Genomic DNA, 14,017 nt, shown 5'->3' with positions numbered 1-14,017 from the left:
ATTTGAAAAACGATAAAGCGAAAATATGTTTCTTTTCTCGAGATCTACCACCCCTTAAAATACTTATTTCTGGGACACCCTGTATAAAAGTTTGCCTGATAGCATTTTCCAGGTGTTGGACACTGTTGTAGTAAGAAAGTTTGCTTTTCTATTTTTTTTTTTCATAAAGCTTTGCCAAGACTAATTGAAACTAAAAAAAAATATAAATCATTATGCGTCAATTTGGAGTTTTTTAGTTTATGTAAAAAAATAAGAAAAACGTTTTTAATTAAAATAAATTAATCAATAAAAACACACATTGTTCAGGATGTGAGGCATGACTATCATTATTTATTATTTTTATTATTTAAAAATATTATTTATTCTTATTATTTAATTAGGCGGTGAGATGAAACAAAGTTTAAATTGTTAAGAGAACGTTGAAGATAGATAAAATTAGCCTTCAATTTGAGTGTATGTGAAACAAGTCATTAAACCATAATTAGGACACACATTTGCATGCTCTGAATTCTATTCATTCATTCATTCATTTTGAATGTCACGAAATCATTAGCCAAATCGGTCACTCCACTGTAAATGTCTCTTTTAGGGATGTACCAAAGTATCGAACTATGTAGAATGTAGAATGAGTGAGAAGGGAGTTAATCACCTAGAAAGATCTGTAGTGTCCTCCTTTCTTGAGGACTACTGCAAAACTACCCTCTTCCCTAATGGAAACTACCCTCTCAGAATTGTTAAGGAGTTTTAGACTATCGATATTCGCTTTAGCATTCCAATGTGTCTAAGAATATCAAATTTCAAGGAACATTGTTTACCAATTTTCTTAAAAATAAATAAAATGTACAGGGTGGATCAAATTCGACGCTTTTAAATGGAAACACCCTTTTCTATAGGAGATAGACGAAAACTAATATCGGTGTCTGGAGCTCAATTTTTATCAAAAACATGATGGTGAAAACCGCACATCAATATCTGTTACCGTTTCGAAATTACGGGGTGTTTTTCAAAAATGTGCATTTTTAACAAATCACTGTAACTTTTTTACTATGGAAAATTTTGTATTTCTATGAAAACATTTCCAAAGCACCTTTTTACGTAGAATTTAATGGTTTAAGTATAATTTTTTAAAAATTAATTATTTAAGAGTTATCAACAGAAAATTTGATTTTTTATTTGGAACACCCTCTATATTATTAATTACCATAAAAAAATTAAAATTTCCTTTCCAAAAATATAGCACACTTGATATTTTGTTATAATCCCCTTCGAAATACAGAGTTTTTAAAAGTTCGCCACTTTTAACTAGTAGGCTTTTGGACCCCTTATTGATAATATGCCATTAATGGAACTCGAAAACATATTTTTCCAGCAAGACGACGCACCGCCTCTGAACGGTGAAGTTATCAGCAAATTTTTGCAGCCAATTTCAAGAATAATTGAATAGCTAACCAAGATCCCAGCCGTTGGCTGTCGAGGCCGCCTGACTTACTGCCCATGGATCTAATCCTATGGATATATTTGCGGAAGAATAAAGGTTCCTTATTCTTCCGTATAATCTAGACAAGAATTAGAAATACTTAGCAGTTATGAGAGGGTATCTTTCACCCCCACTGAGTTAATGAATTCCGCGAGAAATGTTCAAAAACTGCTCCGTCTGTCCATAACAGAAGACGGTTGATATGTCGAACACCTGTAGCAAAATCTTATGTCTTGGTTTGCTATTTATTTTTATTGTTATTAGATATAGTTTATATGTGTTGATGTTGGTTAAATATATTTTAAATTGTTATAAAATTCTGCATCTCTCATAGCAAATATTATTTTCGTTTTAATTGATGCTCACAGCTAGAATTTTTTGCATTACAGCCGGTGCCGTGCAAAGCCTACTTATTTAAAGCGGGCGAATTTTTATATACTCTATATCTCGAAGAGGAATCGAGCAAAATATCAAGTGTGTTATATTTTTGGAAAGGTAGTATTAGAAATTCTTTTCAATAAATTAAAAATATTCAGGGTGTCCCATATAAAAAATCAAATTTTCTGTTGATAATTCTTAAATTATTAATTTTAAAAAAATTATACTTAAATCATTAAATTCTTCGGTGTCTAGAGCTCAATTTTCATCAAAAACATGATGGTGAAAACCGCACATCAATATCTGTTACCGTTTCGGAATTACGGGGTGTTTTACAAAAATGTGCATTTTTAACAAATCGTTGTAACTTTTTTTCTATGGAAAATTTTCTGTTTTTATGAAAACATTTCCGAAACACCTTTTTACGTAGAATTTAATGGTTAAGTTTTTTTTTAAATTAATAATTTAAAAGTTTTCAACAGAAAAATTAATTTTTTATTTGACACCCCGTATATTTTTAAAATACATCCATATTTTTCCAGCAAGGCGAGGCACCACCTCGGAACGCTTAAGTTATCAACAGATTTTTGAAGCCAATTTCGAGAATAATTAAATAGCTAACCAAGATTCCAGCCGTTGGCCGTCGAGGCCGGCGGACTTAGTGCCTATGGATTTTTATCTTTGCGGAAGAATAAAGGTGTTTATTTTTAACTTACCTGTATAATCTAGACAAGAATTACAATTATTTTGCCCACCCTGTACATGATATTTTTATCTACCCCTTCAAAAACTGTCTCTTCCTGAAGAAGGATCTTAATTAGGTTTATAGAATGGAAAATTTTCTTTGACATGTAGTATCACCCTGTGATGTTTGGTACACTATTTTTATACACCCTGTATACTTATTACTGTTGAGTAGTGTTGGTTAATTACCCATACGCGTATATTTATAAATGCATTTAAATTTTCTTAGAAAAAAATAGTTTAAATTGTTCAGAAAATTGTGAAATACAAAAGCACAGACGAAAAGCTGAAAAATAAATCTATTAACCAAAATTTTACAAAACATGATTTGCAAGAAATGAATGAGTACACTAACAAATTAATGAATATTCTATTTATATATGTGAATGGCGATGATTCACACAAAGATGTTAATAATTTATGAAATAGGACGATAATAGCGTGATAACAACAATAAATATTTTGCTAAATAAAATTAGTTTTTAAAAACTAAAAAAAAATAAAGTAATAAAGTGCATAAGTACAACGTGCTATTTGTCAATGTTTCTAAATAGCTAAATTATTGCGTGTGGAAACAAATGAATAATTTTTTTTTCATTTATATTGATATTCATGGCTGTGAACAATTGGTACGAGTCATGTTTGATATGTTGTCCACGTAATTATTAATGTTTTTTTTATAAAAAAGCAAGTTTTAGTAATTTATATCGCAGCTTATCTCATTTAAATTCTAAAGTGGGGTCTAGACTCTCAGTTAGTTTGCACAAACTGGTATCACACAGCCACTCCTAGATTTTTTTCAAATAATAAAGATCTACTGACGCAAAATCATAAAAATTAAAATATCTAGGAAAATCTTTCTCTGAGGGGTAGGCAACCTTAATGATATTTTGAAGATATATAAATTCCCCATTAAACACCGGAAAATACACTGGGTGTTCCATTTAAAATAAAGGAGTAACTTCCTTTAATATTAATTTTGTCTCACCCTGTGCATAACTTTTCGGGTCAAATTGCAATTTGATTTAACATACAATGGTTACTGTAATTAAATATCAGGCTATAACAAGGTCAACTAAAATTTAGGTAGCTATTATCGAAATTTAAAATTTACTCTTCATTTTCACACAATGTGAAATATGTGAAAATCCTTAGATTTTACGTATATGCTTCTTTAATAAAACTCACCTTTATTTTTTTCCTAGAATCCGAAAATCAATTAATATACAGGGTGTTCCATTAGAAAAAACAATGTATAATTCTATATATTTTTATAAAATGCTTTCAGTTAACCTACATATGCTGCCAACATTTCATTTCTATATAAACTACCGTTCTCCTTGAAGCTTCCGCGGCCTGTATTTAATTATTTGAGTAAATTTACTGAGAATTTTAATTTATTATAGATCTCATGCAGTGACTTTTACATATACAGGGTTGTTCACCACATACGACACGGAGTATTGTAGCTAAACGATGAGATTTTTACATATTGTAAGTTTTGGGTTCGATGAACGACTATTAGAGGTACAATTTAAAAATAATTTTACAAGATATATTGTCCCAAATAAGTAAAAAATATCAAAGTTGTATTTTTTTAAACGGAACACCCTGTATATTACTACATTTTTAGTTTCTACGATTAAAATAAAGGTAAATTTGATTAAGGTTTATTATACTTAAACCTTACCGTTTTTGAAATATTTTCAATTTTGTGAAATTGTAGTAAAAATTTTAAGGCTTCATTTCTCCAAGGGTATCAAAGTTTTTAATACTAAATATTTACTGAAGTTTATTTACTGATCAGTTATTGTGTTGCAATAATAAACATAATACTACCTTATACAGAGTGTCTAAAAATTTATTTTAAATAATTATTAGCTTCAAACGGCAATAACTTGTTTAATTTAAATGGAACACCCTGTATATTTTACGAGAATCAGATGCACAATTTAATTGTCTATTAAATTATATTATACTATTTTTTACCTATTTCTTTAAGTTTCCGTAGAAAATGCATTTTCTTGTAATTTAGAACTTATTTATCAATATACCCATGGACTATTGACATTTTAGGTTATTTTTAAAGATGTACCAAATTTTTAAAGAGTACAGATACTAATATTGTCGATATAATTCGTTTATTTCATTAAAAAATTAAAAAAAATCTGTTTAAATATTTGTTAAAGAGGACCAATTAATATGATTCCAGTATTCAAACTACGTTAACTGACTGCTTGCGTTGATTAATAATTGCTCCAAATACTAAAAAACTGAATTTTTTATGGGCATTAGACAGTGTGATAAAAAGTAACACCTTAAAAATGATATTTCATTTTTTAATAAATGCTTATTTATAACAACAGAGACTTTAATTTGATAACTTATTATTATATTGATTTCTGACTCAAATCCACATTTATTTATAATAATTAATTAACGAACACAATTAAGTATGTAATTAATTAGTATATGGGCGGAAATAATGGTGTTATATTTAATTAATGGTATACTCTTTTATAAAGATTTAAGTAGTTTTCTTTTTGCATACAAATGGGCTAGTAATATTATCGTTTTGCTAAAAACGATAATATTATAGTCTAGTAGTTAAAAACAATCTAAAATGTCAATATTCCATAGATATATTGATAAATGAGGTCTAAATTATAAGAAAATGCATTTTCTACGAAAACTTGAAGGGATAGGTAAAAAATGGTATAATACAATTTGATAGACAATTTAATTTTGCATCTTATTCTCCTAAAATATACAGGGCATTCCATTTAAATTAAAGAAGTTATTGCCGTTTGAAGCTAATAATTATTTAAAATAAATTTTTAGACACTCTGTATAAGGTAGTATTATTTTTATTATTGCAACACAATAACTGATCAATAAATAAACTTCATTAAATATTTAGTATTATAAACATTGATACCCTTGGAGAAATGAAGCTTTAAAATTTTTACTGCAATTTCACAAAATTGAAAATATTTCAAAAACGGTAAGGTTGAAGTATAATAAACCTTAATCAAATTTACCTTTATTTTAATCGTAGAAACTAAAAATGTAATAATATACAGGGTGTTCTATTTAAAAAAATACAACTTTGATATTTTTTATTTATTTGGGACACTCTGTATCTTGTAAAAATATTTTTAAATTGTAGCTCTAATAGTCCTTCAACGAACGCCAAACTTACAATTTGTAAAAATCTGATCGTTTAGCTACAATACTCCGTGTCGTATTTGGTGAACAACCCTGTATACTACAACTTTCTTATATCTCTGATAATTAGAAAGTTATTGGCGAATGAAGTATTTTGATGACAGACGGATGGACTAAAACCTTGTTTTTTGGATTCCTGGGGTCAAAACTTTGAGAAAAGTGAAGTGTTGACTGTTGAAAAGTGTTGAAAGTTGCTGACTGGGAAAATAAAAACCGAAAATCTTCACTGCCTCCTGGACTAATACTATATCTATTTTTAGCAAACCTAATTAAAAAGGTTTTCTCCGATGATGCAATAGATCCTTAACATTCTTTATATAGTAATTATAAAACTATTTGTACATACTATACGCATTTATAAAATGCATACGCATTTATAAAATGCATAGAATGATTGGAACCTTTAATCACAAATATGGTACAGCTTCACTCTTACGGCTGTTCACTTTAAGAAAAATGTCGATATACAGGAAGTCTTAAATAACTGGAAATATTTTTAGGAGTGGTATACAGGGTGTCTCAGGCTGAGCGTGCATTAGAAGTTTCTAGAGAACTAAAATACCTAGATCGGAGATTTTTTGCTCATCATGGTTTACAACCAGATCTATCGATTAAAAATATTTTCAATATGACGGCACTTCCGGAAATACCGGAAGTTAACAGCAAGTTTCTTATTTTAAATAGGTACCTACATTTTTCTACACAAAGGTGCCCGGTGGCGTAGAGGTACAGGTTCTCGTCTACCAATCTGAAGGTAGAGGGTTCGATTCCCACACCCGGCATTTCATCAGCCGACTATTTTTATTAAAATAAAAATAGTTTGGGTACCTAGGTCGACTCAGCCTTAAATGAGTACTTGGGCACAAATTAACTACAACAGATGCGAAGGAACACCGAATTACGCGTTCAGGTTTCTGTGACCTTCAGAAAGAGTTCATAGACAATCCGCATCAATGTATAGTTTGGGTGAAAATAATCTGCACCAATATGTTATCGAGGCATACAAAAAGGTCCACAGACTTCGAGGCATACGAAAAATCAAGTCCATTTAGCGTGTGTCGCAATTTTCACACCTTAAAAAATTAGTTTTTTATAGCTATAGCAACTGCAGCGACTATGAAAAATGCTGTGTGATTTTCATAGAAAATAAGGGCACCTGTAATTCATTTGAGAATGTTATAAATCGCTAAAAGAGGTTTCAAATCTCTTGGATTTCTATTAATGTTAAATAAATTTTATTAAAAATTGAACTAAAATTGTTAGTATCATTAAAAACAATTCAAATTCAAAAATTCAGTCATTCCCTCATTTAAGGTGAATATTAAAGTAAATATAAATACAGCTCATTCTAAGCTCTATTTATCGTTAAGAAAAATTTAAATCATTGTTGCAATTGGGCCTTAATGCCATTTCGAATGAACAATAGTATTAATAATGTACATTATAATAATAATAAATTTTATATCATAGTGTGTATTAAAACTACTAAAACACTTTTGGTATTATATTAACAACTTTTGTTTTTTAATCCAAAAAAAAGTTACCAATTTTCTTAATCAAAATATTTGTGGTCCTGAAAAGGACCTTCGTTTTCCCATGTTCGTCAAGGTAGGTAATTGGTAAACGGTAAAAATACAGGATAATGAAATTTAAAAAATTACAAAAATTGTTCAAAAGTGCCTCCCTCTTGCATTAAACAATAACCAAAACGATCATAAAATCCCCTCCTCACATTGGATAACATATCAGGGGTGACAGTGTCAAAGGCATTAAATATTTTCTGCCTTAACTGCTCCAAGTTTTGAATTTCTTCATGGCCGTAAATTTTAGATTTTATGTACCCCCATAAAAAGAAATCATTAAAAAATGATAGATTTTATTATAAATTTAACATTAAACAATATTACGTTGATAAATTTGGAAAGAGCAATTGAAATAACATTTATTTATATCTTTTTCAGTTTTATGAAAATGAACAGCAAAATCACTAGTCTTTTTAGCTGCGTAGTGATAGTATTAGGTAAGTTATATAGATGTTTATTAAAGATAATCATTTTATTGTTAATGTTGTCATTCTTTTTCAGTTAGGAAATGTATCTGTGATAGTAGTTTACTAGTGAACACTCACGATGTAACAATAAAACTAAAAGATGTAGCAGTTGTCAGTATAATAACTGGGTAAGTCAGATTCTTGTATATCACAGTGATCATCAAGACGTATTTTTTTTTATTATTTTTGACATATCAAAAAACACACATTGGACAATACATTTTAAAATATCAAAGTAAGTAGTAGTCCAAAATGGTATTTTTACAAAATGTCTTAAGACGGCAATAATAATTCCTCTGCATAAAGGAGGAGACAAAAATGAAGCTTCTAACTATCGCCCAATTGAGCGCAATTGCACTCCTTCCAACGCTATCTAAGATCATAGAAAGGTTGGTTAAAGGTAGGCTGGTATCTTTTCTGTTTAAGTACAAAATACTTACTGAATATCAATTTGGATTTCTAAGCAACAAGTCCACAAATGACGCTATGTTTTCCCTCCTTAATAAAGTTTACTCCAGCCTAAATAACCATCATTCTACAGCAACAATTTTCTGTGATTTTTCTAAGGCGTTCGACTGTGTAAATGCATCCTAATTAATAAACTGCAGCACTATGGGTTCAGGGGAACATCTCTCGAATGGTTTAAGTCGTATCTGAGCAATAGAAGTCAACTTGTGAGGGTGGATACCACGTTGTCTTCTAGCAAGCCAATAGAATGTGGAATACCACAAGGCTCAGTACTAGGCCCCATTTTGTTTCTTCTTTTTATTAACGACATTGCTAACATAAACATCAGTGGCAAAATATGTCTTTTTGCCACGACATTTCACTTGGAGCAGCAAGGACGTCACGGCACTTTATAGGATTATATCAGATGACTTAATCACCATTAAATCTTGGTGCGATTCGAACCTCCTGAGTCTCAACATTTCTAAAACTAGAGCTTTGTCGTATAAAAACTCGCTGCAGCCTTTTGTACTTAACAACACCACCATTGACGTCGTAAAATCTGTAAAATTCTTAGGGCTTGTTGTGGACAATTCTCTGAAATGGGATATGCATATCGAAGCTTTGTCGAAAAAATTGATCTCTGCCTGTTTTGCATTAAGATCTGTTTCTAAGGAGCTTAACTTGTCAGTGGCTAGAACTGTTTATTATGCACTTGTTGAGTCGCACCTCAGGTATGCCCTTCCATTCTGGGGTACGTATTGTGCGACTCAATTTGACCGCATTTTCAAGCTCCGGAAGAGAGCTGTTCGAAGTTCACTGGGACTAAACAGCAGAACTCATTACCAGGACTTTTTTAAAAAATAAAAAATATTAACTCTTCCTTCCTTATTTATATCTGAATCCGTTTGCCTAATACGTAAGCATGTATCAGCTTCTCAAGAAAGGCCATCTCACACTCATCCACTTAGGAACGCGGAGCAAGATCTTTATCTACCTACCCCACGCTCAGAGTTAGTTAAAAGTTCAATATTATACAACTCAAAAAAATGCACAATCACCTGCCATTTGAAATCAAATCCATAACATCATTTTCTTCATTTCGCAAAGCATTGAACTGTTATTTACTAGACAAGGCTTTCTACATTAATTATATTTTGATAATTTGCCGTAAATTAATTATATTTTGATAATCGAATTTGATCTTGTAAACACTGGTCTAATGTTTGCTATTGCTATATTTACCAATGACACCGAAATAAATTTATTTAGAGGTCATTGATATTTACTATAAACTTACTAAATATTTTTGAATATTATTTTTATTTTTTTTGTTTTTTTAGACCAAGTTACACGCCGATCAATGGTAGTTTAAGTATAACAGTCCAACATAGTGACATAGCTAAGGTGAACTCAACAGGTATTACTGATCTGAGCATTTTGGAACCCAACCAGTCCACACCAATCGAGATTACAGCATCGAGTCCAGGAAAAACCGACATCTATACTAATTCAACGTCAAGTCTCGTCAAGTAAGGCCAAAATCAAAAAATGTTATTCGTTGAATACAAATACTAAAGCTTCATTCAGAACCTCCCAATTAGTGAAATAAATTAGTGGTTATAATTACACTTTATACTTTTTAGTTTACGATCATTCACAATGTCTAAAAAAACACAATTAAAATTAATAAAATATCCTAGCAACAGCTTGTGGTAGTCTGTTGCTAGAGATATTGCTATCCATAGAGAAAGCATAATATTTCCCAAGTAGCATTTTCACGACTTGCGACCACATGTTTACTAAACACAACGTTGGATTAGTTACAAAAAATAGTTAGCTTCGTACCTTAGGTATTAAAATAAATGTAAACGTTGTTGTAACGTTGTGCCGACGTTGAACTAGTACTACAACAAAGTAAAAGCTTCTGCGACGTCGAATAAACGTTGTCTTGTAACCTTTTTTGCTTAAGTGATCTTTAGGTGATTCGGACAACGTAGTTACAATGTTGGGCAATAAAGAGTTTTCCGACGTCACTTTCAGGACCTATTCCAACGTTATGCAAACGTCGTCTGTTTTACTAATTCCAACGTTGTTTAGATTTCGTTTAGATAGGTCGGGTTGGTTTGGGTTGGTTTGGCTGTTTTTTTTTTCTATTTATCTTTTTGATTGATATTTTGGTTTAAACAGGAGTGAAACATAATCAACCAAAACACGCGTAAGTGTGTTTTGATTGCTTTTGTTTCACTCTTTTGTTTTTTTTTAGTTTTCCTATTCACACATTACCAACGCATTTTTATTATTAAAAATGACTATTTTTCAAAATAAAAATAAAAAACAGAAAAAGAAAATTCAGTGGAACTGGCAACATTGCTTTTCCTTCTGACACTGTCATGTTAAATCAAGTGTTAAAATTCGTCAAATATGTGTCAAAAACTACTAAAATTAAATTAAAATATTTTAAAATTCTGTGCATAATCTCCATTTATTTTTATTTAAAACTACTAATAAAAATTGTTACTTTTTGATAAAAAAAAGAAAAATGCAAAAATCGTGTGTCAGGATAGTTCTCCGGACCCGAGTCAAATAATTTAGCTACAAGTTGTTTAAAAAATCATCAAAATCAGTCCACTACTCGTAAAACACAATATATAAAACTTTAAAATTCTTATATTTTAAAAGGGATTTGTTTAAATGTTTTCAGTGTCAACGATATCTATTTTAAAGTTACCGTGTACAGAGTCCAATGGCTAATTAAGTTTTCAACAGCTATAGGATGGATATATTTTGTGGCTTGGTCAGTATCATTCTACCCTCAAGCTTATAGTAACTGGAAAAGAAAAAGGTATGAAAACAATCCAATCTACAGTTACAGTGTAATATTTTTTTTATTTATTTTCAGTGTTATAGGTCTTAATTTCGACTTTCTACACTTGAATATAGTGGGATTTGTTCTATATTCCATATTTAACTTGGGACTGTACTTCATTCCAGAACTAAGGGTGAGTAACAAATAGATCGACTCAAACGGTAATAGTGTCCTAATAATAATCCTAAAATTTATCAAGCTGTAGATTGTAGTGTGCTAATCACCGCGACCTTATACAGGGTTGTTCACCACATACGACACGGAGTATTGCAGCTAAACGTTTAGATTTTTACAAATTGTAAGTTCGGGTTCCTTGAAGGACTATTAGAGCTACAATTAAAAAATATTTTTAGAAGATACAGAGTGTCCCAAATAAGTTAAAAATATTATAGTTGTATTTTTTTAAATGGAACATCCTGTATATTATTCTATTTTTAGATTCTACGATTGAAATAAAGGTAAATTTGGTTAAGGTTTATCACGCTTAAACCTTACCGTTTTTGAAATATTTTCAATTTTATGAAATTGCAGTAAAAATTTTAAAGCTTCATTTTTCCAAGGGTATCAAAGTTTTTAATACTAAATATTTACTGAAGATTATTTATTGATCAGATATTGTGTTGCAATAATAAAAATTTTACTACCTTATACAGAGTCTCCAAAAATTTATATTAAATAATTACTAGCTTTAAACGGCAATAACTTGTTTAATTTAAATGGAACACCCTATATATTTTACGTCAATCAGATGCACAATGTAATTGTCTATCAAATTGTATTATACCATTTTTTACCCATTTCTTCAAGTTTTCGTAGAAAATGCATTTTCTTATAATTTAGACCTCATTTATACCCGTGAAATATTGACATTTTAGATTATTTTTAAAGATGTAACAAATTTTCAAAGAGTACAGATACTACTATTGTCGATATAGTTTGCTTATTTCATTAAAAAATAAAAAACAAAACTGTTTAAATATTGTTTGTGAAAAAGGACCAATTAATATGATCCCAGTATTCAAACTACATTAATTGACTGTTTACGTTGATTAATGATAATTGCTCCAAATACTAAAAAACTGAATTTTGTGTGTGTATTAGACAGTGCGGTAAAAAGTAACACTTTATAAATTTTATTTCATTTTTTGACGAATGCTTGTTTATAAAAACAGAGACATTCATTTTCATAACTTATTATTGATTTCTGAGCCAAGTTCACATTTATTTAGAATACTTTATTAATTAAAACAATTTAAAAGTAAGTAATTGGTATATACTTTCACAAAGATTTAAATAGTTTTTTTTGTATACCAATGGGCTTGCAATACATTTTGTACATATATATTAAAAAAATCTGAAATGTCAATATTCCATGGGTATATAGATAAATGAGGTCTAAATTATAAGAAAATGAATTTTCTACGAAAACTTGAAGAGATGGGTAAAACATGGTATAATACAATTTGATAGATAATTACATTGTGCATTTGATTCACGTAAAATATATAGGGTGTTCTATTTAAATTAAACAAGTTATTGCAGTTTAAAGCTAGTAATTATTTAATATAAATTTTTGGACACTCTGTATAAGGTGGTAAAATTTTTATTATTGCAAAACAATATCTGATCAATAAATAATCTTCAGTAAATATTTAGTATTAAAAACTTTGATACCTTTGGAGAAATGAAGCCTTAAAATTTTTACTGCTATTTCATAAAATAGAAAATATTTCAAAAACGGTAAGGTTTAAGTGTGATAAACCTTAATCAAATTTACCTTTATTTTAATCGGAGAATCCAAAAATAGAATAATATACAGGGTGTTCAATTTAAAAAAATACAACTTTGATATTTTGATTTATCTGGGACACTCTGTATCTTGTAAAAATATTTTTAAATTGTAGCTCTAATAGTCCTTCAACGAACCTAAAACATGCAATTTGTAAAAATCTAATCGTTTAGCTACAATACTCCGTGTCGTATGTGGTGAACAACCCTGTATATCTATTGTGTATATATTTTTTAACTCATCGTTCAGTCTCATGGCTTTGAGAAATGCCAGTATTTGAGACGGTTTTACAGAGGTTAATTCTCCATCTTCGATATCAGTCGTACCTAAGATTATAGCACCAATGGATATCGTCTTAGCGCACTCAGTGACGTTCTGGTGTTTCCCCATATTCCCCACAGAATCTGCATTCGCCTTTGTTCCTTAGCTTTAATCTACTGAGGTGTGCATTGAGGAGACATTGTTCTGTTAAAAACCCCGTCACACTCCGAAGATTATTCTTCCTTAAATCAAGGAAAATCTTCACCTATGTAGAGATATGTTGACCACCCTGTGTTTTGTAGTCATTCTTGTAACTTCTAAAAGCTCTAAAAGTCCACTCTATATTTATATTATTTTTTTTTTTTAAATATTCTAAAATCGGCTTCACCATATTTCTTTAATTCTGGCATTTCTAAAACGGTATGAAAATTTGGAAAAGTACAAACGTGATTAACCATTTTAGAACAAGCAAAATTTTTATCAGGAATCCATTTTCCTTTAAATATCAACAATAAAAAAGTTTTTTCTCTTGTAAAGACAATCCGGGGACATACTGTACATGTATCATTAAGGATCATTGTTATTAAGAAGTAGTACAAAGGAACTTTCTTTCGAAAAACACTAATTTTTCCTCATCATCAACAGTTAAAAAACTAAAATAGAAACGACGTTTTCAAAAGACAGACTTAACAAGTAATTATATAGTTAAAGCATTGTTATGGTACTATTAAATCTAATTATACTACTATTAAATGCCGGTAAAATGTGACATTC

General features: G+C 29.8%; 1 protein-coding gene across 2 annotated transcripts in view; it reads left to right on the top strand.

Moving 5' to 3' along the window:
- LOC115890756 (cystinosin homolog) overlaps nucleotides 1-14,017 on the top strand; it is a 40,806-nt gene that overhangs the window by 18,234 nt on the left and 8,555 nt on the right. For both annotated transcript variants that reach the window (XM_030911079.1, XM_030911081.1), the window contains exons 2-6: nucleotides 7,789-7,847; nucleotides 7,912-8,005; nucleotides 9,668-9,856; nucleotides 11,029-11,169; nucleotides 11,227-11,326. In XM_030911079.1, the coding sequence (XP_030766939.1) occupies nucleotides 7,793-7,847; nucleotides 7,912-8,005; nucleotides 9,668-9,856; nucleotides 11,029-11,169; nucleotides 11,227-11,326 (579 nt within the window). In that variant the 5' untranslated portion in view covers nucleotides 7,789-7,792. The remainder of the gene's footprint in view (nucleotides 1-7,788; nucleotides 7,848-7,911; nucleotides 8,006-9,667; nucleotides 9,857-11,028; nucleotides 11,170-11,226; nucleotides 11,327-14,017) is intronic.

The sequence above is a fragment of the Sitophilus oryzae genome, unplaced genomic scaffold (assembly GCF_002938485.1).
Source record: "Sitophilus oryzae breed Bouriz unplaced genomic scaffold, Soryzae_2.0 scaffold_910_pilon_pilon, whole genome shotgun sequence".
NCBI classification, from domain to species: domain Eukaryota; kingdom Metazoa; phylum Arthropoda; class Insecta; order Coleoptera; family Curculionidae; genus Sitophilus; species Sitophilus oryzae.
The sequence above is the reverse complement of the archived record's forward strand: the minus strand, read 5'-3'. Positions and strand labels throughout refer to the sequence as shown.